Source organism: Hypomesus nipponensis, chromosome 28 (genome assembly GCF_054491055.1).
Source record: "Hypomesus nipponensis isolate SF chromosome 28, ASM5449105v1, whole genome shotgun sequence".
Taxonomy (NCBI): Eukaryota; Metazoa; Chordata; class Actinopteri; order Osmeriformes; family Osmeridae; genus Hypomesus; species Hypomesus nipponensis.
In genome coordinates, this window is record NC_140388.1 from 9,953,593 (window position 1) to 9,976,789 (window position 23,197).

Genomic DNA, 23,197 nt, shown 5'->3' on the forward strand with positions numbered 1-23,197 from the left:
AGTATGAGGCAATCCGCGCGACGCTATAAAAACTGGATATGGGATTAATTTATAAGCCTATAGCCCATAACACTGGGGAACTACCGATTATGGAATATCTTTCGTAAAAATCGTTTTTCATTAACAATTTAAGCCTCGTGTCTGCTGGCACGCACTTTTAAGTGACTCCCGACAGAGGGAAAACCCACGTGAATGTGTTCGGCAATCCCAGCCCGTTTCCAATGCGCCTTTTGCCCTCTCCCTTCCCCCTATTTGAAGTCATGATGGCGGAACTGTAGTACTCTGGACGAGAAAACTGACCCACCCGCCCGGGAGAAGGCTACACATATTTATTTATTTATGAATCTATCATTACCCCGCAATGACACGCTGGATCCCAACGAGAAAAGAGAAATATGGCGTTGGTAAGTGAGAGACTGATGTTTGTTACGACTTTTCGTATTTGTCTCAACAGATCCATTAGCCAACTTGCTACAAGCTTCTGGGGCACATAACTTAGCCTACAGGTAGCAAAGACGCTCAGGAAAACGTAACACAGATCATCTTTGGTTATAGATTATGAGGATGAATGAAATAATACTTTGAAAAACGTTAACGACCTACTTAGGGCGTATGCCTCTCGGCCAATGTTTTGGGAAAGGAGTGAGCTGTCAGAAGTTGGTTGATAAACATGTCGCAAGTTTTTGCAAAGATGCAGTTTATTTGCAGTTTATGTTGATACTTTGTGACAATGGCTTTATTGTAAAGTTAGTCTTCTCTCACCGCCCCCCCCCCTCTCTGTCTCTCTCTCGCCTTCTGTGAAAGTGTGTGTGTGTGTGTGTGTGTGTGTGTGTGTGTGTGTGTGTGTGTGTGTGTGTGTGTGTGTTTGAGAGAGAGAGAGTCTGTGTGAGAGAGTGTGTGTTTAAGAATACACGCCCTCAAGGTAAATCAAGGCACTGCGGAACGTTGTCATTATTTTTCCCTTAGATTTCTGTAGTCCTGGTGCAGGCCAAGGCTATCAAAAGTCTCTTCAGAGGCAACTAACGTGGATACAGATTTACATGTATTCATTTAGCTCTCCCACAACACATAGGCTGCATTATGATGTGCTACTAGCTTGTTCTTCTCGATATTCTACTTGACAACGTTGTTTAATGTGCTGGTCACAGTTGAAACATGGGCCTTGGAAAACAATTCGAATGTAGTTCAGGTGCCTGCCACATTCTGCTATAAGTGGATGTGGGGCATTTGCGTAACAGATAACAAGTGTCGGTCGTATTCTGGACGTCTTCACCGCTTTTTAGTTGTTCCTAGTCAGTGGATTTAGTGGAATACAGATTGGTTTGTTTTTGTACTTTCTCATGGGATTGTAACATCATCAGATGAGCGTTTTTGGAAACATTGACTCAGCTCACGAACCGCAGAAGTGGCACATCTCCGTGAAAACTTAGGTTGAACCTGACGGTCAAAATATACACAAGAATTAAGCCCTCAAATCTGGAAAGCTGCGGGAAGACTAGTGTTCTTTTTAAACTGGTGTAGACCAGTTTGCAATCTGTCTTTCCACATCCATTGTAATTTCAGAATAACAAATGACTTAATTAAAGACAAACAGGTCTTATGTTTTCTTATGAGAGGCTGGTGACAGAAGTGACCATTGACTCAAACTACTGTTTGTATGGTGCTGACAGAACTAGAACTGGGAGCTTTTTGCTTTGTGAGTGTGCCCGTGTCACGGCTAAGGCCTTGGCAATGTTTGCAAATATATCATGCACCTGCACTGCTCAGGTCTTACAGACCGACCCATCTTTTTCAGAGCTTGTTTCACTTCAAAAGGATTCTGTCAATTAAGCCGTATTGTTCTTTAACAGAATAGGGGAACTGCTGCAGTGATCTGCTCAGAGTCCCAGGCTGTAGGTCTGTAGCGGTGACACTGACACTGCTCCATCCCAGCATGCCAGACTGGATCATGCCCACTGTATCACTGCCTGGTTGTGACTGGCCCTGTACACTCTGGCAAGCTGCTGAAGCGGACCATTGTCACACTCTGCATGACCAGAGGCAGATGTCATTTCTGAAGGTTTTTTTTTTTTATAAGGCTTTTGTCTCTGGCTGCAAAGAGGGTTTTCAGCTGAAAATGTGGAAACTTTCTGAGTTGAAGGATTAGGATTTAGTGTGCAAGATTACTGTGTATTTCGTCGTCGTTTTTAGCGTCTTGGGCAGTTTCAGTTAGGGACGATAATGTTGACGTTTGATGGCTGTATGTATATAAACTGCTGACGTGAGCAATTCTTCAGTTGACAAAGCAAAACACAGGCAGGTTGTAGACATCCCTTTTATAACTTCTCGATCTTGGTTTTCTAATCCCTGTTTATGTCAGGCTTGTAGGCGTGTGCAGGAGAGCTCACGGTGTGCTTAACCATTGCAGCATGCTAAACCTGCATGAAGAGCATAATCCTATATTTCTTATGAAGTCTTTATGCCCCTAGGAGCAATGTGGAACAGCCTATAAAGTAAATAATGTGAATACTGATGAACAGAAAGAAGTGGACATTTAGCGAACAGGTGTCTCTTTTTCTTTTTTTTTCTTTTTTGTAACAGTGAGGTGTAATGAGCAGAGCTCGTTGAAGCACGTTGGGAAATGTTGCCTCTGGCAACAAGGATTATCACCACGCAAGTCAGGGCATACCTCCACTCCTAGTCCCTTTATCAGGGCGTGAATGTTTTAGTCTGCACTGCATTGCAGATTACTTAAGTGGAATACAGTGGAACAACTGCTTTAAAGACCGTATGCACTGTTTGTATGTTGCTTTGGATTTGAGTGTCTGCTAAATGAATAAAATGTCCTAATGTAAGTCAGTTTTTGGTTGAGAGGGTATTGCTGTTGTCATACACAGAGAGAGAGACAGAGAGAGAGAGACAGAGAGAGAGAGACAGAGAGAGAGAGACAGAGAGAGAGACAGAGAGAGAGACAGAGAGAGAGACAGAGAGAGAGACAGAGAGAGAGACAGAGAGAGAGACAGAGAGAGAGACAGAGAGAGAGACAGAGAGAGAGACAGAGAGAGAGAGAGACAGAGACCAGCCAGCCCCAGAACACCCCAACTTCAGCAAACTAAGGAGAAACCCAAACACCTCTCTTCGTGTACTTTTTTTTTGTTGGCACACACCTGGATATAACTCATCCTTGTGGTTCAATTACTTCCCCAGATGCAGAATATGCAACTCCTGACCGTACAACAATGCAGTCAAAATTGTAATTGTTCCTAGTGATGTTAGATTGTTGCAGTGAGTCACAGAAACTCACAAAGGGTTATAAGAACGAGGTCTCCTTTCAACCTTTTATTGTGAAACAAATTTCATTTTTGATACTCCCCCTTTTCAACAGCCTTATCAAGTTCAAACATGCCTTCAAATATGTATGTTTGAAAAAGGGCCTGAAGAGAGGTTAATACAGGCCTACACAGCACAGCATGTATATTAGGGTATATATGTGGGATGTGAGAATATGTAACGAATTTGGGGAAGTGTCAGCTTGGTCTACTTATCTCCCCACTGTACAACCTTTCAGGTATTTGCAATATCAGGTATTCCAAACTTCTGGAGCGTTTTTTGGAACAAAATAAGCATGTGTATATTTTTCAAGTACAACCCCCCCCCCCCCCCCCACACACACACACACACAAATGCTATTGTTGTTTTGGGCCCTGTTTTTCTTTTAGCGATCTATAATTACAATCCCAGAGGCGATCAGGAGCTGTGTCTGCAGGTGGGAGACACAGTACACATCCTGGAGACGTTTGAAGGTAAGAGACCGTGACCAACATGCCCCAGCTAGAACATTTCCGTAGCCCCACTTCGAACAAGCTGTCGCAAGAGCAAAAGCAGTCAGTAATATTCAGAAAGGTCATGAATCACGGCTACGCAGTATTGAAATGTTGCTGCCGAGAACAGCCCCGCGGAACTGTGCAACCTATACACATATTAATCGTCCTATCTCCTTGTTGTGGCCTTCTCTTCATAACTGTGTATCTTTTGGTCTAATTTCCTCAGGCTGGTACAGAGGCTATACACTACGAGACAAGTCACAGAAGGTGCAGTAACGTTCTGTCCACCGCTGTTCAGTTACTTTCTTTATTGTTCAAAAGGTTTTGAAAATCTGATTTTGTATATACTGCTTGTTTCACAGGGTATTTTCCCAGCCTCCTACATTCACCTGAAGGAGGCGAAAGTCGAGGGAACAGGGTAAGAAGTCTGCATAACATGCTGAGAAGCTGGTGAACCTTCATGAAAGGCGCCAGGATTCAGTATATTCACATTTCGGTAGGATCACACAGCCGATTTAAGCAAACAAGCCTCGCTCAAATGTAGCCCCGGGATATTCTGCAGCTGCTCCATACAAACGAGGGCATGGTTTTGTTTGTTTGATACACCGGCGTTGCAACTATGGGTGTGTACTCTGTTGTATCCCCCTAGCCACCAAGAGATCGTGATCCCTGGTGATCCCTCTCTGGTGCAGGAGCTGGGAGCCACGCTGAGAGAATGGACTCAGATATGGCACACGTTGTACGTGGTACGTCGCTGGTATCTCTCTCTCTCTCTCTCTCTCTCTCTCTTTCTCTCTCTCTCTCTCTCTCTCTCTCTCTCTCTCTCTCTCTCTCTCTCTCTCTCTCTCTGTCTCTGTCTCTATCTCTCTCTCTCCTCCAATGTTCCCTCCTGCCATCCAGGATACGTTTTGTTGTCGTCGTCTTAGATGTTTTGTTGGTGGTGTTGGTGTTGACACGGTCGTGTTTGGTTGTTCCGCGCGACAGAACAACAAGACCACCATGTTCAGGATCGTCCAGCAGATGGCCTACAGCCTCATAGAGTACCGGTCTCAGATCGTGTCAGGAACTCTGCCCAAGGACGACCTCGTGGAGCTCCGGAAGAAAGTCACGGCCAAGATTGATTACGGCAACCGGTATGAATTCGTCTCTGTCTTGAGTTGAAGTGCATCCTGACATGAAGGTGCTTGTAAAGTTTTATGTGAGTGAGTCACGGTGCTAAAAATATGCCCTTGTAAACCCGACCTGAGGCTGTGTGTGACGCTGTGTGCCGGGCAGGATTCTGGGATTGGACCTGGTGGTGCGTGATGAAGCCGGGAACACCCTGGACCCGGACTGCACCAGCACTGTCAGCCTGTTCCGGGCCCACGAGGCCTCCTCTCGCAGCATCGACGACAGGATCCAGGAGGAGAAGGCATGGGCCTGCTACTGTTTGTGTTGTTAGGGTGGTCCTAAGCTACTCCTACCGTACAAGCTAGCCATCAGAAACCGTTCCACAGGGCCTCATTCCGTGTCGTCCTGGTTGTGTCCTCAGACCCGACTGCAGAACCTGGAGAGGAGGAAGCAGTCCCTCTTCAGCACGGTGCACACCTACAGTCTGTTGATGAACCTCAAGAACTTTGTGTGCAACATCGGGGAAGACGCCGAGCTCCTCATGTCGCTCTACGACCCCGACCTTTCAGAGTTCATCAGGTCAGAGGTCACCGTCCCCCTCCTTGTTCTCACTGCTTATTGGCTGCTTTGCCTGTGGGTGTTACTTTATTGGTCGGGAGAGATGTCAGTGGTGGCACTGACAAACTGAACTGTTATCCTTGAGAGAGACCGGACTCCTCTAGATGTAGAATACGGGGCAAGATGTTGTTTACACCATAACAACCAGCCCTAGATCAAAGTGATCGAATCAGTGTTTGTATTTGTGGTTGTTTTAGCAGAGATGTGCAGGAACGACTGAGGCGTTTAGGATGTTTATTCAACAAAAACATATTTGTATAATAAATATCCACTGGAGAGTGTGTGATGGATGGTGATACGGTTTTAAGGCTGGATCCTAACTGTGATTGGTGTTTCCGCAGTGAGAATTTCCTGGTTCGCTGGGATAGCATGGGGATGCCCAAAGAGATTGAGAAACTCAACAATCTGCCAGCGCTTTTTACGGTAGCTAAGATAAATCCCCTTCCATTGTCTTTTGTTCCTATTGTGTCTAATGTAAGAGACTCACTGGAGCATGACACTAGTGGAATCTGATCTTTGACTGGGTGTGCCGTATCTCACTTTGGCCAAGGCACTTTGTGTGTGAATCACTTCCCTCCTCCGTCACACACACAGAAACACACAAACACACACACACACGTTTTTACAAATGGACGATATTGTAGAGAAAGCATGAGTCATAGCAATCTGTGCCCTGAATTATTTTTTTTCCTGCTCTGTCTTCGTCTATCCAGGACCTGAGCAGCAGCGATCTGATTAGGCCACGCCTCTTCCTGGTTTGTCAGATCATCAGGGTGGGCTGCATGGAGCTCAAAGAGGGCAAGAAACACACGGCTGGGCTACGTAGGCCGTTCGGAGTGGCCGGTGAGAAGCGTCAACTCGTCTAGTCGAGTTCTGGAACACGACCAAACCCTACCACATTCTTGACACGTTTGAGCGGATTCATAGTAAAGCACATGAAAAGGGGGGAGGAATCACTATTGTGGAATCTGTTCCAATCCACCTGCTAACCCATAAAATACCTTGATTTGGTCTGCCCTGACAAAAGAGGGAGAGGAAATGGACTTAACAGGCCTCCTTGTTTTGGCGGGGGATTACATTTCAGGGTTGGATAAGAAATAGTTTTGTCTTGTGTCACTGCAACTTGACTGAGCCCAGAGTCTGAAGAAAAAAGATACTCAGAGTCCCCGCTTTCCCTGTGGCAGTAATATATGAAAAGCCCAGGTAGAACGCCGAAACGGCATGTAGCACAAGGTCACCAAGGCCTGCCACAGCAGATGTGTTTAGTAACGGTTGTGTAAGTGTGTAAAGGTCCGGTAATGGTTTCCGAAACACAGATGACATTGTAGTCCTCCATCCTAAAGGGTAACAGACTCTGCTGTGGGCCTGGGAGGCTCCAGTTTAGAAATTCAATCTTGAGGATACTAAAGGCTGGATGGTGTGCTTTGCCACGGTGGTGACAATAAGCAGATCAGTCAACATTCCAGCTGCAAATGAACTCTCAACTGTACCTGTGTAATTGTGACTTGCTGAAAAGCGTAGTACCATGGTGCTGTTGTGGCTCTCTGTGTTTGTAGTCATGGACATTACCGACATCGCCCACGGGAACGCTGATGATGAAGACAAGCAACATTTCATCCCTTTTCAACAGTGAGTTGTTGTTGTTCGTCTTTTTTATTTTTTTATTTTTGAAGGTATAGAAAATGCACTGCATGTAGCATTCATGGGACTTAGTCAGAGCACGTTAGCCATGCAGTATCTGTGTACAGGCCAAGGACAAGTGGGCCGCGTGCGGCAGCTTTGTGCGTTTGTGTGTGCACGCCCTAGGGGCACGCAAACACAAAGCTGCCCGCGTTCTCTTCACTGCGGTTGCCGCGTGTCAGACACCAGCGATATTGACGGGGCTTTCGCCAACCTTCCTTTCGCTCTCCCCAGAATCGCTATGGAAACGTACATCCGTCAGAGGCAGCTCATCATGTCTCCTCTGATGCCTTCCCGAGTCATCGGGGAGAACGAGCCTCTCACGGCCGTCTTCAACAAAGTCATCGCGACCCGGGAGGTCAACCACAAGGGCCAGGGTACGAGCTCTCTGCTCTCTGGTCACCTTGGGAACGTCAGCGTGGCATAACTCCTGAAGTTGACGAGGACAGCTTGTTTGTGTGTGGGTGTGTTGATGGGTGGGTGGGTGGGTGTCGTGTTCTCGTTTGTTTAATCCTGCGCGTGTTTGTGTGCTTATTGTTTTGTCAGGACTGTTTGTGACCTTGAAACTGCTTCCGGGTGACCTGACCCAGGTCAGGAAGGAGTACCCACACTTCGTGGACCGCTCCACGGCCATCGTCAGGAAAATGGGCTTCCCTGAGATCATCCTCCCAGGTGCCTCCATGCCACTCTAACCCAAGTCCAACTGGTTCAACTCCACTCCTCAGTATAAACACTGCCCACCCACACCATCGCATTGTTAGCTTTTTTGGTGGCAATTTAATAAGAGTTTGGTCGGTTGCGTGCGCTTGTCAGAAGACTGTAGTTTTGAACTCTGGAGTGGGGCAAGTGAAGGAGGAAGTGCTTCCGACAAACGAAGTGATGACGCCTGACTCGCCTCCACGCCGACTCTCGTCGCCTTCCAGATGTGGGGCTGCGATGAGAGGCTTTCATCGAATGCGTGTCTCACAACTATCCCTTCTTCTTCTCTAGGAATCGTGAGGAACGACATCTACGTGACCCTGGTGCAGGGGGAGTTCGACCGCGGGAAGAAGAAGACGCCCAAAAACGTGGAGGTGATGGTGAGCGTGCTGGACAACGAGGGGAACCTCATGGAGGTAACGGCATCACCTCCGCAGTCCTCCTCGTGTCTCAGACCTGTCGTCCTCATGACATGTCTGTCACTTCCTGTTCCTGTTGCGTTGGTGCTTTACTGTTGCGGCTGTAGGCCGCAGTATTGAACAACCTTCTGGTGTTTTTACCCCTCTACGACGGCGTAGAAAGCGATATTCCCAGGGGCTGGCTACGATGGCATCACGGAGTACAAGTCGGTCATTTATTACCAAGTCAAGCAGCCCTGCTGGAATGAGACAGTCAAGGTAGAGCACACTCACTAGACAGGTTTGGTTGACTCTGTAATTACAGTGTCTCATGTTTCCCAATTAAATTTAAATTGACACCTGGCACACACAAAAAAAGCATTCTTTTAAATAGTTTACTGGCACACACTGTGGCACTCGAAACAAACCACAAAATGACCGTTGCCTGTCTATGAAATAGCGTCTGCATTCTCTTTTCATCCTCTCCCCTCTCCTGTCATCCAACCAGGTGACCATTCCTATAGAGGATGTTTGCCGGTGTCACCTCAGGGTCATGTTTCGCCATAGGTCATCCCAGGACTGTGAGTGGCGTTTTAATTTATCCTCCGATGAAGCCCTGGTTAGAGTCCGGGGTTAGCATGATGTGACCTGTGATGGGTTATTTTGTGACCGCCGCCGCCCTGCCTTCCTCCAGCTCGAGACAAATCGGAGAAGCCGTTTGGGATGGCCTTCGTCAGGCTGATGAAGGGAGACGGGACGACTTTGAGGGACGGCAGGCACAACCTCATCGTCTACAAGGTGGGGCGGCAGAACTCCTGGGTTCCACAGTTCCCTACATTTCCCCTTATCCTAGGTTTTGTTCCAGGTTCTATCTCCCACTACTTGGCAATGCAAAGATTAAAGTTCACCTGTTGAACAAACCTGTTTTGACATTGAACACCCTCCCCCCAAAAATGTATGTGATTCTTATAAAAAAAGATGACAATGTAAGTAGATTATCCATTAGCCTCCTCCGGGTCAATATTGATCCAATTAGATCCTGTGAGTCGATACACTTTGCCGTTCGCTCAGCTGTGCTTCTCCATTTCTGTCTCAGGTGGACGCGAAGAAGGCTGAGGATGCTAAAACCTATCTGGCACTCCCAGGGACCTTGGTGGAGGTGGAGGAGAAGGAAGGCCTGCAGGGGAAGCCCTACCACCACACCTCTGGGATCCCTGTTACCAAAGACAGCTTCCAGATCTCCACCCTCACCTGCTCCACGAAACTCACCCAGAACGGTGAATACCACAGCAGCTAAAGCCGTTCACAAGTCTTACCCTCGAATCGATCTCATCTTCACACTGATCTGGTGTTTTTGTTTGTTTGTTTTGCTGCTGTCGTGGTGCTTTTTTAGTGGGTTTGTTGGGTCTTCTGAACTGGAGGTCCAATCCGGAAGAACTGGAGCAGAATCTGCAGCGTCTCATGGAGGTGGAAGGCGGAGAGATCGTGAAGGTGAGGCCCATCCCGGCCGGAGCTCCTGTCGTGAAGCCAGCTTCGCTCGAGCCAAGCGCCCCTCCGTAACGTTTAGTTTCCCTGTGGCTTCAGTTCCTCCAGGACACCCTGGACGCCCTCTTCACCATCATGATGGAAACCTCAGAGAAAGACACCTACGACACCTTGGTGTTCAACGCCTTGGTGGGTTTGTGCGTGACTTTGGGCCGCCCCGCAACGGGTTCCTTTCTGTCTCGAGGCGTCTAGACTGCTGATTGAACATTAGGTATAGACTGTGCTCTGCTTTGTCACCCCAAACCAGGTGTTCATCATAACACTGATTGGGGACATCAAGTTCCAACACTTCAACCCCGTCCTGGAGACCTACATTGACAAGCACTTCAGTGCCACGTTGGCCTACATGTGAGTTTCCGTTTTAGCTTTCCGTTCTCTACCTCCTCCTCTCTCTCTTCTTCTCCCCCCTGCCCCCCCGTCCATTTTCTTTGTTCCTTCCTTCGTCTTACAACTTTGCCCAAAAGCGGACCTCTCTGGCTCTCTCCGTTTCCCTCTCAGGAAGTTGACCAAGGTTCTGAACTACTATGTGGGCCATGCCGAGGAATCTTCACTAGCAGAGAGGCTCTACACAGCCCTGAAGGCCCTCAAGTACCTGTTCAGGTTTATCGTGCAGTCCCGAGTCCTCTACCTCAGGTAACACTCCACAACACAGCCACACTCTCAGGCTCCCAACGGTCGTTCTGCTGAAAAACACAAGCGGTCCTTTTTTGTTTCTTTTTAGGTTCTATGGCAACAGTGAAGACGGGGATGCGTTCTTCAACTCCATACGGACCCTCTTCCTCTCCTTCAACACTCTCATGGACAGGCCTCTGGATGAGGGGGTGAAGATTAAGGTGAGTCGCTTACCTGCTGCTCTGTCTGGACACTAAGTAAGCCGATTCTGCTCAGCGTCACTTAAAAGTTTAGTTGAAGTTTAGTTGATCGACTGTAAGAGAATGTAAACATGTTTTGTAAATCAAGTCACTTTTATTTCACTTGACCCTTGGTATTATAATAATAATTATAATATTTTTCAATCCGCTCACATTTTTCAATATTTTGCAGGGGGCAATATTAAAATACTTGCCAACCATAATCAATGACATCCAGAACGTTTTTGATCCTGTCGAACTCAGGTAAACCCTTCGTCTATACACTGCATAATAATCACCATGCCTTGAATATGAAAATCATGTTTTTCATACTTTCATACTCATCTTTCAATCTCCGTCTCTCCCTCTCTCATTTCTCTCTTTTTAGCATTCTTCTGACTAAGTTCATCGAGAGCATCCCCGACTCTCAGCTGGTGCGTCAGAAGATCGGCTGCATGTGTAAGATGGTGGAGAGTGACTTGTTCAAGCAGCCAGGTAACCAACTTGGGTGATCACTCCTCTACTTCCTCCCGTGGAGAGCCCCCAGGGTCACGGCCGTAACACCACCCTCCCTCTCGACCTCCACAGAGTGCCGAGACGTTCTCCTGCCGTTGGTCACAGATCAGCTCAGCGGTCAGTTGGACGACCACTCCAACAAACCGGACCACGAGGCTTGCGTCCAACTCCTCAGCACCGTCCTGGACAACCTGGACCGGAAGGACGTGGTGAGGGAACCGGTCGCTCTGCGTTTCGTTTTTCGTTTTTTTTTTTTTTTTTTTTCATATCCAGAAACGATAATGGTTCTGATGCTCAGAGAGGAGGGTTTTGAACTTTGACCTTTTCCGCTCCCCCAGGGGTTGACCAGGGGTCACGTCCAGATGATCATGGAGCGCCTGCTGCGGCGGGTCAACCGCACGGTCATCGGCATGAGCAGGACCTCTCCTCTCATCGTAAGACACCAGGAAGTGCTTTTAGTTGATTGGTTATGCATTTAGTTAATTATGAATGCGGAAAGAAAACCATGTTATGATGGATATTGACATTGGAATGAACCCTTAAGATGCAGTTGTTTCTTTTCTTTTTTTCTTTTTTTCTTTTTTTACGGGTCTAATCTATTCCCCTGCCAGGGTCCCTATCTGGCCTGTATGACCGCCATCTTGAAGCAAATGGATGACATGCACTACGCCCACTACATTAGCACCTTTAAGACCAGACAGGACATCATCGTAAGTACCCCAACTCTCTGTTGTAGTCTAGGTGGATCCGGAATCATCTAATCAATAACTGGCTTTGAACTTAGAAACGTGCCACTACTCCTTAAGTAACTATTGATTATAGACAATTCACTGGGGTGAGTGACAAGTTAACGGTCTGTGCTTCGTTTGAACTGTGCTGGTGCATGAGGATGGGTTATCGGTCTCATTTCCATCCTGTCAACCTGCAGATGTAGAGTGAGTCACATGACGTCTGTGTGCCCCTCAGGACTTCCTGATGTGTGGGTCACATGACGTCTGTGTGCCCCTCAGGACTTCCTGATGTGTGAGTCACATGACGTCTGTGTGCCCTCAGGACTTCCTGATGTGTGAGTCACATGACGTCTGTGTGCCCTCAGGACTTCCTGATGTGTGAGTCACATGACGTCTGTGTGCCCTCAGGACTTCCTGATGTGTGAGTCACATGATGTCTGTGTGCCCCTCAGGACTTCCTGATGTGTGAGTCACATGACGTCTGTGTGCCCTCAGGACTTCCTGATGTGTGAGTCACATGACGTCTGTGTGCCCTCAGGACTTCCTGATGTGTGAGTCATGTGACGTCTGTGTGCCCTCAGGACTTCCTGATGGAGACGTTCATCATGTTCAAGGACCTGATGGGGAACGTGTTCCCTGCAGACTGGATGACCATGAACCTTCTCCAGATAGGGGTCTTCCTGAGGGCCATCAACCAGTACTCAGAAGTCCTTAATATGTACTTCCTGGATCAGGCCCATTTTGAGCTGCAGGTGGGTCCTCACTTCCTGTTGGGGTACTAATCACTCTTATGTATGTTATTGAGCATGGCTGTGTGGGGTCAGATGGCTGAGCGGTTAGGGAATCAGGCCATTAATCAGAAGGGTGTCGGTTCGATACAAAATGGTGTTGTGTCCTTGGGCAAGGCACTTCACCCTACTTGCCTCGGGGGAATGTCCCTGTACTTACTGTAAGTCGCTCTGGATAAGAGCGTCTGCTAAATGACTAATTGTTAATGTAATGTATGGGTGGCTGTGCTAGTGACCATGTTTCCTTGTGTTCTTTTTCTAGTTGTGGACCAAATATTTCCACCTGACGGTAGCATTCCTTACCCACAAGTGCCTGCAGCTAGAATCGTTTTCTCAAGAGAAGCGCAATAAAATCCTCAACAAGTATGCACTTTTGTTCATTGGGGAAGCAGCGCCTTAGACAATTTAAAGGTTAAAGAAAAATAGGGATTTAACCTTGCTGGTCTTTTTCATCATTTCGTTTAGATACGGAGATATGAGGAAGAGCATTGGATTTAAGATCAGAGACATGTGGTATAACCTTGGTAAGTAGCCAGTGGAAGAGTCTCCCTTGGTTGAGAGGAAGAAATTCTCTAACAGTAGAAAGTTACTACAGGGCCGTCCCACTGGCCACTGGATCTAAAAGGAGACTTCCAATACTGCTGGTTTTATGGCTCCCTTCTGTTGTACCCTGTCTCCTGGTTACCACTTTATGACTTCTGTGTCCGGTTGTTCGCAAATAAGGGTACAGCTTATTGCCCTCTCAATTTAAAAGCGGCGAGCATTTCCCAATAACTCCTCTTTGTTTACCTCAGGGCCACACAAGATGAAATTCATCCCAGCCATGGTGGGGCCCATCCTGGAGGCCACGTTGGTGCCAGAACCGGACCTCAGGAAGGCCACCATCCCCATCTTCTTTGACATGATGCAGTGCGAGCACAACTTCAGCCCTGGACACACGTTTCAGAAGGTGAGACACGGCCGACCGGACAAGATCCTTTCTCTTTCTTCTTGTCCTTTTCTTGTTTTAGGTTTTTTTTTGTGTCATTTTGTAGTTGCTAGGTTACTAGATGTCTCTGTGTGATATGGGCTGTGCTGGGGGGGGGGCTGTAGCTGTTGTGACACATGTTTGAGTGTGTCTGTACATGCAGTTTGAGAACGAGCTGATCACCAAACTGGACCAGGAAGTCGAGGGAGGCCGAGGAGATGAACAGTACAAAATCCTACTGGAAAAAACGTGAGTTAACTCTTCCCCTGCTTTGCTTTTTCCGACCCCTGGAGACTACATTTTCTTAGATTCATTTAGCTTCTATCAATTCATCCACGTTTAGTTTAATTTATTCTTCTTCCGTCCAAAACAACTTACAAACTGTGCTTTGAATCACAATGGCCGGGTTTCCCAGATTCGTTAAGGAGCTCTTAACGCTAAGAGCATCTTAAGAACGTTCTAAGGGCGCTCTAGAATGCTCTTAGAACGTTCTTAAGAAGATCTTAGCGTTAAGAGCTTCTTAACGAATCTGGGAAACCAATCTGGGATGTGGTTTTCGGTGTTGGTTATAAGATGTCAGTTGAAGAAGACCTGTTCACAGTCCAGAGGGAGACTGAGGTGGTCTGTCTGTGACTGAGGGGCCCTCTCGGTTCCTGGCCCTCACGTGTGTGTGTGCTCCCCAGGCTGCTGGAGCACTGCAGACGCCACCGCTACCTGGCCCAGTCTGGAGAGGAGCTTGCCCTGCTGCTGAGCAGCCTGCTGGAGAACCTGCTGGCCTACCGCACCATCACCCACGACGAGAGCCCAGAACACCGGATGAGCTGCACCGTCAACGTCCTTGTAAACCACCTCACAGCTTTTAACATTTGTGTCTGTTTAAATACAATTCATTCAGCACAGGCACATTTATCCAAAGTGACAGATGAATAGGGCATGTGGTTAGTACAGTAGATATTCAATTGAAATGTCTAATGGAGCGTTGTGGAGTTTGATGTTTAATCGGAGTGTTGACGGAGCTGTTTTGGTCGACAGAACTTCTACAAGGAGAAAAAGAGAGAGGATATTTACATCCGGTGAGTCCGATGGAATCTGCCTGCCCTGAGGATCTCTTGAGTTATTCCTCTCAGTATTTCCTCTCAGTACTTCCTCTTAGTACTTCCTCTCAGTACTTCCTCTTAGTACTTCCTCTCAGTACTTCCTCTTAGTACTTCCTCTCTCCTCAGCTACCTCTACAAGCTGCGGGATCTTCACCTCGACGGAGAGAACTACACAGAAGCCGCCTACACCCTGCTGTTGCACGCCGAACTACTCGAGGTCAGAGCACGAAAAAGGACGTTCATTTTTTTTTGTTGCTCCAGCGTCGCATCGCAACATGTTCCGCGGCGGTTTTTGTTGACACCCCCTGTAGCGTTACCAAGGAAACGGTCACCCTTGGCCGAAGGAAGATGTTTTACTGTCGTGCGTGTGCCTCATGTTTCTCCCCCAGTGGTCCGACAAGCCCTGCGCTCCTCACCTCATCCCCCGCGACGGCTCCCATGTCTGGAGTCAGCAGGAGCTCAAGGAGAGGCTCTTCCAGGAGATCATGTGCTACTTCGACAAGGGCAAAGTGAGTAATAGGCCTGGTCTCGCCCTGCGATATCCTGGTCCCCCCCACAACTCCATGGATCGCCAGTCCCTTCTTAACCCCCGAGGTCGCCGCATGAGCCATCAGAAGGATTAGCAGGAGTTTTCCGCAAGCGTTTGCCCTATATAACGGTTTACAAGATTTCCTGGGATAAGTAGAGGATGTTATTTCTCGTGCGCTGCTCAAATACATTTGTGAATTCAAGAAACAAAGTAAGCATTGTGAAAGTGGTAAACTGCAATCCGCGCTAAAGTCAGGAGGGGTTTCAAGTGATCTCTAGAAGCCGATTACGTGTTTGATTGCGCCCTGACCTTGCTGAGAGCCAGATGGGTTAAGCCATTGTGTGTCTTTGTTTTTGTCGACGGACGATCTTTGTCTCTTCAGATGTGGGAGAAGGCCATCGAGTTGGGCAAGCAGCTGGCCAAGATGCATGAGAGTCACATGTTCGACTTCATGGAGCTCAGTCAACTTCTGGTATGACAACCGATCCTCTGTTCTGACCCCACAATATATTCTTACTGTCATGATACTCAATAAATGAGACATGATTCTCACTGAAGGGTCATTTTAATGATCAGTGATAATCATCGATGGGGAACGTGTTGCACGCTCACAAGGAGACCAAGAGGCTGAAGCCAGTCATTCTGTTCTGGTTTGGCAAAAAGTTTGACAATCTCCCCTTTCCCAAAAGAAAATCACTACTGTCAGCACCTTGGTCCTTTTCAGTATTGAAGTGTTTGTGTCTGTGGGGGGGGGGGGGGGGGGGGGGCTTAGATCAACCGAGTCTCACCCAAACAAGAATGCTGTGTCAGCAAGCTGAAGTTCAGTTGGTTCCAGAACTAAGCAGAGGAAATGTGGGAGAGATAAGGGCTGTCCTCTCGTCTCTGAGTGGTGCCTCTGACAGACTGCGCTGTCAGGAACCGAGATCCAAAATACCAAAATATGTGTTTAGTGAATGTAACCCCCCCCCCCTCCCCAAAAAATAAAAATGTATAATCATTACTCATTGTAAATAAAAATTCTCACGTATTATTTAATTAAACATGCTCTATTATATAGTGCATAAAAACGGATAGCTTACGGAAAAATACAAAACTTTTGCTTTCTCAAATATCGTTATCTTTTGGAGTGTTTGTGTTCAGGTATCCATATTAACATCATTTCTTCTCTTTGGCTCACAGAAACAGCAAGCCCAGTTCTATGAGAACATCATGCACGCCATGCGACCTCAGCCAGAGTACTTTGCAGTGGGCTACTACGGCCTTGGATTCCCTTTCTTCCTGAGGGTAAGAGTGTTTAAGAGGGTAAGAGTGTTTCACCTGAATCGCCAGATGGCGTGTTAAACATAACCATCTGGGAAGTCGTCCTTGGAAACTGTTTGGAAAAGGGCAGGCACTTTAAAAAGAACTTGGCTTGGTTGAACCGTCTGTCTGACACAGGCTAACTTTGTCTAGGCCCCTAGCTGCCAGTAGTTTCTCATAGTACCCTGATTGGTCTGAACCGCTGTGGTTTGAGCACAAATGGATAACTTGTAGCTTGGCAAGATGGATTCTCGCACGGTCGTAATCTCACAAATCCAGCTGTCTCGCAAGGTTGAAGAATTGAGAATGTTATTTGCAAAAATAGCTTCGCTGCTACCTATTCTGACATCTGTCAGCCTTAATGCCAGAATGCCTTTAAATGGTGTTATTCACAGCAAGAGACGATCTAACTTGAAAGGTCTCTACATGTTTTTCCCCCACAAATGGAGAGGATGACAGATCATGGATGGACGATGATTCACATAATAAACGTGTTGATGAGGCTCTTAACAGTCACCCCGTGTCTGTCGAATGTGTCCCGTCATGCAGAACAAGATCTTCATCTACCGTGGTAAGGAGTATGAGTTCCTGGAGGACTTTAGTCTGAGGCTTCTCTCCCAGTTCCCCAATGCAGTGAGAATGACCAGCACAGCGCCCCCTGGGGATAGCATCTGTAACTCTCAAGGACAACGTATCCTTCTAAGTTGAGCTCTCAGAATCAAATATCAGAATTCTAGAACTCTCCATTATAAAATACTTTTTTTTTTAACACTAACCCACTCATTTACCTCTTGTGTTTTGCAATGCTTTTTTTCTTACTCATTCCAGCCATGTAATCGCTGTAATCCTCTTTTTGAAAATTGGATGTTTTCTACTGCAATGCGGTAGATTGGTTGCTGCTCAACCATCTTGTGTTTGCATCCTTAACCAGCCTGCCAGACATCCAGTGTTTCACGGTCAAACCCGTTCTTACTGTGCCCAAGCAGTTCAAGGACAAGGGTGTCCCAGAGCAGATTCTGAAGTAAGAACCCAGAAGGCTGAGGATCACTTGTGACAGAGCTGAATGAACCCTTTTTAATTGACCCGACTTCTCATCCTCCACTTTGCTCAGCTACTACAGAACAAATGAGGTGGACCGCTTCCAGTATTCCAGACCTTTTAGGAAAGGTGAAAAGAATCCAGATAATGAGTTTGCTGTAAGTACAGTACTTTACATACCACATTATACAGAGTACCAAGAAGGCCATCTGTGACTGTTTTGTTAAGGGGGGGGAAAAAACCTGACAAAACGCTTTTCCTCTCATGTCACAGACTATGTGGATCGAGAGGACAACCTATGTCACAATCTACTGCTTCCCAGGGATCCTCAAATGGTTTGAAGTGAAGTCCATCTCAGTGGTGAGTATCACAAAGACACACCCACGAGCGCTAACGCACCGCTGCGACATCATCCCAACCCACGTTTCCCGTGTTTCTATTGGTCAGGAGGAGATCAGTCCTCTGGCGAACGCCATAGAGACCATGGAGATGACCAATGAGAAGCTGAGCAACCTGGTGCAGCAGCAGGCTTGTGACCGCTCTCTGGCGGTCCACCCTCTCTCCATGCTGCTCAACGGCATCATCGACCCCGCCGTCATGGGAGGCTTCTCCAACTACGAGAAGGTAGGCTCTGCTCGGTCCCCCCCCCCCCTACCTTGTTCCATATACGACACGGTACACTCTGGTAGACACTGGTTTAGTTATTCCCCTTTTATTTGAAAATGTGTACCTCCAAGCATGTCTGTTAGTTATTTTTCTTGAATAGCGAGTCCTCCCTGCAGTGGTGTGTTTGTGGATTTGAGCTGTGTTGTGTGTCTCCGCAGGCGTTCTTTACCGACGCCTACGTCTTTGAACACCCAGAGGACCTTGGGCACATTGAAACCCTCAAACAGCTCATCGCCCTGCAGGTATGGAATCCGTCAATGGTCGCCACACACACACACACAAACGCACAATCGCGAGCACCGAGACCTGCCCCTGCCTCCCCCAGATCCCTCTCCTGGCAGAAGGAGTGCGTATCCACGGCGAGAAGGCCACAGAACAGCTGAAGCCCCTCCACAACCGCCTGCTCACCTGCTTCCACGACCTGAGGGAGAAAGTGGAGAAGCATTATGGCGTCATAACGCTGGTAGGTCGCCAACCGCAAACTCAATTTAATGGAGGAGGTTGCCAGCTTTAGCTATTGGCTCCCTCGCCTCCCTATCAAACTCCCCTCATTCAACGAGGAGTGTACATTATATGGATACAGGACCATAAATCTTCCGCCAGCGAGCGGCACGGCTGCCAGTGTTTTGGCCTGTCGCTGCGCTCGTCTCCTGCCAAGTTTTCCCATGATGAAGTGTAATCCCATTTGCGTGTCCCCCCAGCCCTGCTCGCTCACGGAGAGGAAGAAGAGTCGCGTGGGCTCGGTCGTCATGCCCTACATCCTGTCCTCCACGCTGCGCCGCATGTCCACCCTCTCCACCCTCTCCGCCGGCTCCGCCTCCGACGGCGCCTCCCGCCCTTCCTCGCAGGAGTCAGTTTCCTCGCCGCCTCCTTCTTTGTGTCTCCGTCCTCCTCCTAACTCCCCCTCTCCCCAATGCCCACTCATCCCCTTCCTCCTCCTCCCACCCCCCCCCCCCATACGCTTTCATTCCCTGTGTTTGGCTTTCCGTGAAACTGACATTTAATTGCTACGTTCTAACCCTTTGTGTCTTTCACTTCTTGTTAAAGAAACACATATATATTGCCGAAATCTATATTCTTCAAGATATCCCTCTTGCTTACCCTTTTTCTCTCTCTCTTTGTCTCGTTCACTCTGCCTCCATCGCTCTCTCCCGACACCTACTCTTTGTTTCCACCTCGTTATCCTTCTCCATCTCTCTTCCCCCTCCATCTCTCTCTCCTCCCCCTCCATCTCTCTCTGTCTCCTTCTCTATGTCTCCATCTCGTTATCTTTTCCCCCTCTCTCTCTCTCTTTCTCTCTCTCTCTCCCCCTCCCCATCTCTCTCTCTCTCTCTCCCCATCTCTCTCCACATCATCCTGTCTCTCTCTCTCTCCCCATCTCTCTCTCTCCCCTTCCCCATCTCTCTCTCTCTCCCTATCTCTTTCTCTCTCTCCCCATCCCCCTCTCTCCCCATCTCTCTCCCCATCTCTCTCTCTCTCTCTCTCTCTCTCCCTATCTCTCTCTCCCCATCCCCCTCTCTCCCCATCTCTCTCTCTCTCTCCCTATCTCTCTCTCCCCATCCCCCTCTCTCCCCATCTCTCTCTCTCTTTCCCCATCTCTCTCTCCCCATTTCTCTCTCTCTCTCCCCATCTCTCTCTCTCTCCCCATCTCTCTCTCTCCCCCTCCCTATCTTTCACTCTCTCCCTATATCTCTCTTTCCCCATCTCTCTCTCTCTTCTTCCCCATTTCTCTCTCTCTTCCTATCTCTTTCTCTCTCTCCCCATCCCCATCTCTCTCCCCATCTCTCTCTCTCCCCCTCCCCATCTCTCACTCTCTCCCTATCTCTCTCTCTCTCTCTCCCCATCTCTCTCTCTCCCCTTCCCCATCTCTCTCTCTCTCTCTCTCTCCCTATCTCTCTCTCCTCATCCCCCTTTCTCCCCATCTCTCTCTCTCTCCCCATCTCTCTCGCTCTCTCTCCCCCCATCTCTCTCCTCATCACTCCGTCTCTCTCTCTCAGCAGCTCCCTGCTGTCCCGCCCCAGCGACCGCCGCTCCTCCGTCGCGTCTCGGCCGGACGATGACCCCCGCATCGGCAGAAGGAACCGCAAAGAGTGGAGCGTGAGCAAGTCTCAGGTGCTGCTGGAGAGGCAGCCAGACACCGACGAGGTAGCCCCTCCCACCTCCCCCCCCCCCCTCGACTGCTTCTGTGAGCCGCTGTCTCCATCACTTCCTCTGTCGTCTCTCCTCTCCTCCCACAGCTCCCCCCGGGGAAGCAGCAGAGGCCTAAGAGCCTGCAGCTGGGGGACCGCCGGCTCACCCTGTCCCTGTTCCAGGGCGGCTCTTCTCAGCACAGCCTCGTCAGCCCTCTCAGCCCCCTGCCCGCCTCCCCGCACACCCCCCGCAGCTCCAGTGAGTACTGAAACCCCGATGCACTGTGTACTGCCGGGCACGTACACTGTATCTCCACATATATTTCCCCTGGAACCCGTAATCCAATCATAGGGACCCCGATTATATCCCGCTACGTCACTGACACTTGTCTGGCCACCGTGTTGACCCATCGCCTATCTGTCCTCTTGACTAACACATACACACACGCCTGTCCCATGACTAACACTCAACCACATCTCCAGGGACCCCCCCCCCCCCCCCCCCTTCCCTTAGATACAGATACTACCTGTATCTACCTACTTCCTATGCACACAGACAGTACTGTAGGGAATTCAGTTTCATTCCAGACCCAACTTCAGCACACACACACACACACACACACAGACAGACACTCCAAGTTGAAGTTTAAAGTGTGGTTGTGTTTGTTCTCCCTCCAGGTTATTCATCTCTCTACATTGACAGTGAAGGTGCCGTCCCAGAAACCGAGGGGACCCCCCCTCCCATGCCTCCAAAGAAGCACCCTCACGAGATTGACGTCTCGCAGCATTCCTCTGAGGTAAGCAGACCGAAGGCGGCATCTCCACATACATCCGTCTACATAATCTATCTTTAGCACAAAAACGTTACTGAAAAGTTTTTTTTTTTTTTTTTTACTTTTAAGATTGAATTCTATGTTGTCGCTTTGTCTTCCTCCCCCCCCCCCCCCCCCCCGTGTCTCCTCAAAGTTCATCCCTCCGCTGCCAGTGAAAATTGAAAACAAGCCTCCTCCACCGCCCCCCAAGGTGAGGAAATCCATGTTCCCCTCCTAGGAGCCCAGTCCTGAGGGAAGACTCGCTCCTCCACAAAGACGACCCTCCCCGCAGACTACCTGCTATGAGGCTATAGTTGATTTTGAGGTACTGTAGCACTTTATTGTACAAAAGTATGATTACAGGACCCTGTGTGAGACAAGACCTGTCTATGTGAAAGGAGGGGGGTCGCGATGATGTTAGTTTCGCCATAGGGTGGTGGAGCAGGTGGATGCAATTTGGTATACAAGGGTACAAATCCAGGTAGGACAAGCCGGTTTCTGTGCTGTATGTTCACTAAACACGGTAAAATAAACTGTCATTGGTATGTTTCTGTAGGGAATTTGACACTATTCTGTATAATGGGGTTTGTATTTCGGGTGTCACTGCTGGGCAAAGGGAATGACCAAAGCTTCACTTGCGATGTTGCTTATTATCTTTTATGCATCGGATTCACACTGGACCGTAAATCATTTCTGTTGTTTGTTGTCGGCTTTCTCAGAGAGCGGCAGACATGAGTTGCATGTTGATGGTCACATTTGACAAAAAACATTTTGAGAGAGTCTGCTTTTCACTGATCAGAGGAGGGCTCGTGTGGTTTTGGTGGCTGGGGATCGGATGTGTGGACAGTGCTGAGTTAAAACACAGTTATGCTGGATGTTGGCTGTTTTGATATGTGGATTCCACCCAATGGCCTTAGAGGTAAGAGGTGAGTTATTTTCTGTGAGAATTGACTCGTGTCATCCACAGTACTGTAACTATGCTTTATGGCGATGAAGGCATACAAATAGAAGCAAGTACCTCAGCATTTTTTACATTATAAAGAGAGAGACATGCACTGGATGGAATATATCAATGTGATTTTGTTTATGTATTTAAAAGATCAAAATACATTTCCTGGTTTTCTTACAAATGAGCTTGGTCTAGTCAGTCAGTTTAAACAATGTGTGCGACAAACCCAGTTATCTCTTTGAAATTGTCTTTTTGTCTGTCTACGTTCATTTTTTTTTTTGTTGACTTATTGAACTGCTTTAAATTATTTTTCATTGAAAGACAATTTCACACTTAGTGTACAGAATAGAGTCAATTTATTTTTTACTTTTCCAAATCAAATTTTTATCTCTAGGTGAATAATATTACTTGCTGGAAAGTTCAACGTACAATATTTATTGTGCCTTATGTCAATGCTTGTTTGTTTGTAATTTGGTTTCATATATTCATACAATTCAATGTATTAGAGTGCATCAGTATTTTATATATATTTGTATTTTTAGAGATCAAAACCACTATGTATTTTAGAAGGGAAATAACGTTAGTATGTGTATTTCTAACAAAGACCAGAAGAAATCTTTACAAGGAGTTGTTTTGGTTTAGGTACTTTTTTTTTTACAGTATCTTGAAGAGATCTAGTTTTGTCCATCATTAAACCAACCAAACAATTGAATAAACAAAAATAATTTCCTGATGAGAAGATTCTTGTCTGGCTTGGCGTGACTGCTGCTGTGTGGCGTGTGAATGTTATGCTGGATACAGTAGTTAGTAGGAGAGCAGCTGGAACATAGGGATGGTTGACTTACAGTACTGCATGAGACCGTTTTCTACACACTACACACCATTTAGCCTACACATTCTTTAACTTCAGTAAAACATAGCAACAAGTACCTACGGTGCATACACACTAATTCCAAGTACATACTTATGTGT

General features: G+C 47.7%; 1 protein-coding gene across 2 annotated transcripts; it reads left to right on the forward strand.

Moving 5' to 3' along the window:
- Positions 1 to 252: 252 nt before the first annotated feature.
- Positions 253 to 22,958, forward strand: dock5 (dedicator of cytokinesis 5). 2 transcript variants are annotated; one of them, XM_084694757.1, is made up of 51 exons: positions 253 to 404; positions 3,699 to 3,782; positions 4,030 to 4,070; positions 4,166 to 4,221; positions 4,453 to 4,549; positions 4,788 to 4,936; positions 5,079 to 5,214; positions 5,335 to 5,492; positions 5,873 to 5,954; positions 6,245 to 6,374; positions 7,088 to 7,160; positions 7,446 to 7,588; positions 7,758 to 7,883; positions 8,202 to 8,326; positions 8,489 to 8,587; positions 8,817 to 8,889; positions 9,003 to 9,106; positions 9,405 to 9,585; positions 9,702 to 9,799; positions 9,893 to 9,982; positions 10,101 to 10,201; positions 10,352 to 10,486; positions 10,575 to 10,686; positions 10,898 to 10,968; positions 11,093 to 11,199; positions 11,293 to 11,429; positions 11,559 to 11,654; positions 11,832 to 11,930; positions 12,533 to 12,703; positions 13,002 to 13,102; positions 13,205 to 13,263; positions 13,534 to 13,688; positions 13,870 to 13,955; positions 14,390 to 14,546; positions 14,739 to 14,779; positions 14,930 to 15,020; positions 15,193 to 15,312; positions 15,715 to 15,804; positions 16,512 to 16,616; positions 17,181 to 17,322; positions 17,571 to 17,652; positions 17,743 to 17,827; positions 17,943 to 18,029; positions 18,117 to 18,293; positions 18,494 to 18,577; positions 18,661 to 18,798; positions 19,037 to 19,185; positions 20,333 to 20,480; positions 20,573 to 20,723; positions 21,143 to 21,261; positions 21,431 to 22,958. In XM_084694757.1, the coding sequence occupies exons 1-51, from the start codon at positions 362 to 364 to the stop codon at positions 21,512 to 21,514; spliced, it is 5,568 nt and encodes a 1,855-aa protein (XP_084550883.1). In that variant the 5' UTR covers positions 253 to 361; the 3' UTR covers positions 21,515 to 22,958. The 2 variants fall into 2 exon arrangements, with proteins under 2 accessions (XP_084550883.1, XP_084550884.1); XM_084694758.1 differs by having other exon boundaries at positions 20,336 to 20,480.
- The last annotated feature ends 239 nt before the right edge of the window (positions 22,959 to 23,197 follow it).

What these genes read in the sequence shown, in the direction of transcription:
- dock5 (XM_084694757.1), top strand. Translation starts at nt 362, where the DNA reads ATGACACGCTGGATCCCAACGAGAAAAGAGAAATATGGCGTTG. An exon ending in TGACTTGTTCAAGCAGCCAG is followed by an intron (nt 11,200 to 11,292) that starts GTAACCAACTTG and finishes CGACCTCCACAG; the next exon opens with AGTGCCGAGACGTTCTCCTG. An exon ending in GCAGGACCTCTCCTCTCATC is followed by an intron (nt 11,655 to 11,831) that starts GTAAGACACCAG and finishes TTCCCCTGCCAG; the next exon opens with GGTCCCTATCTGGCCTGTAT.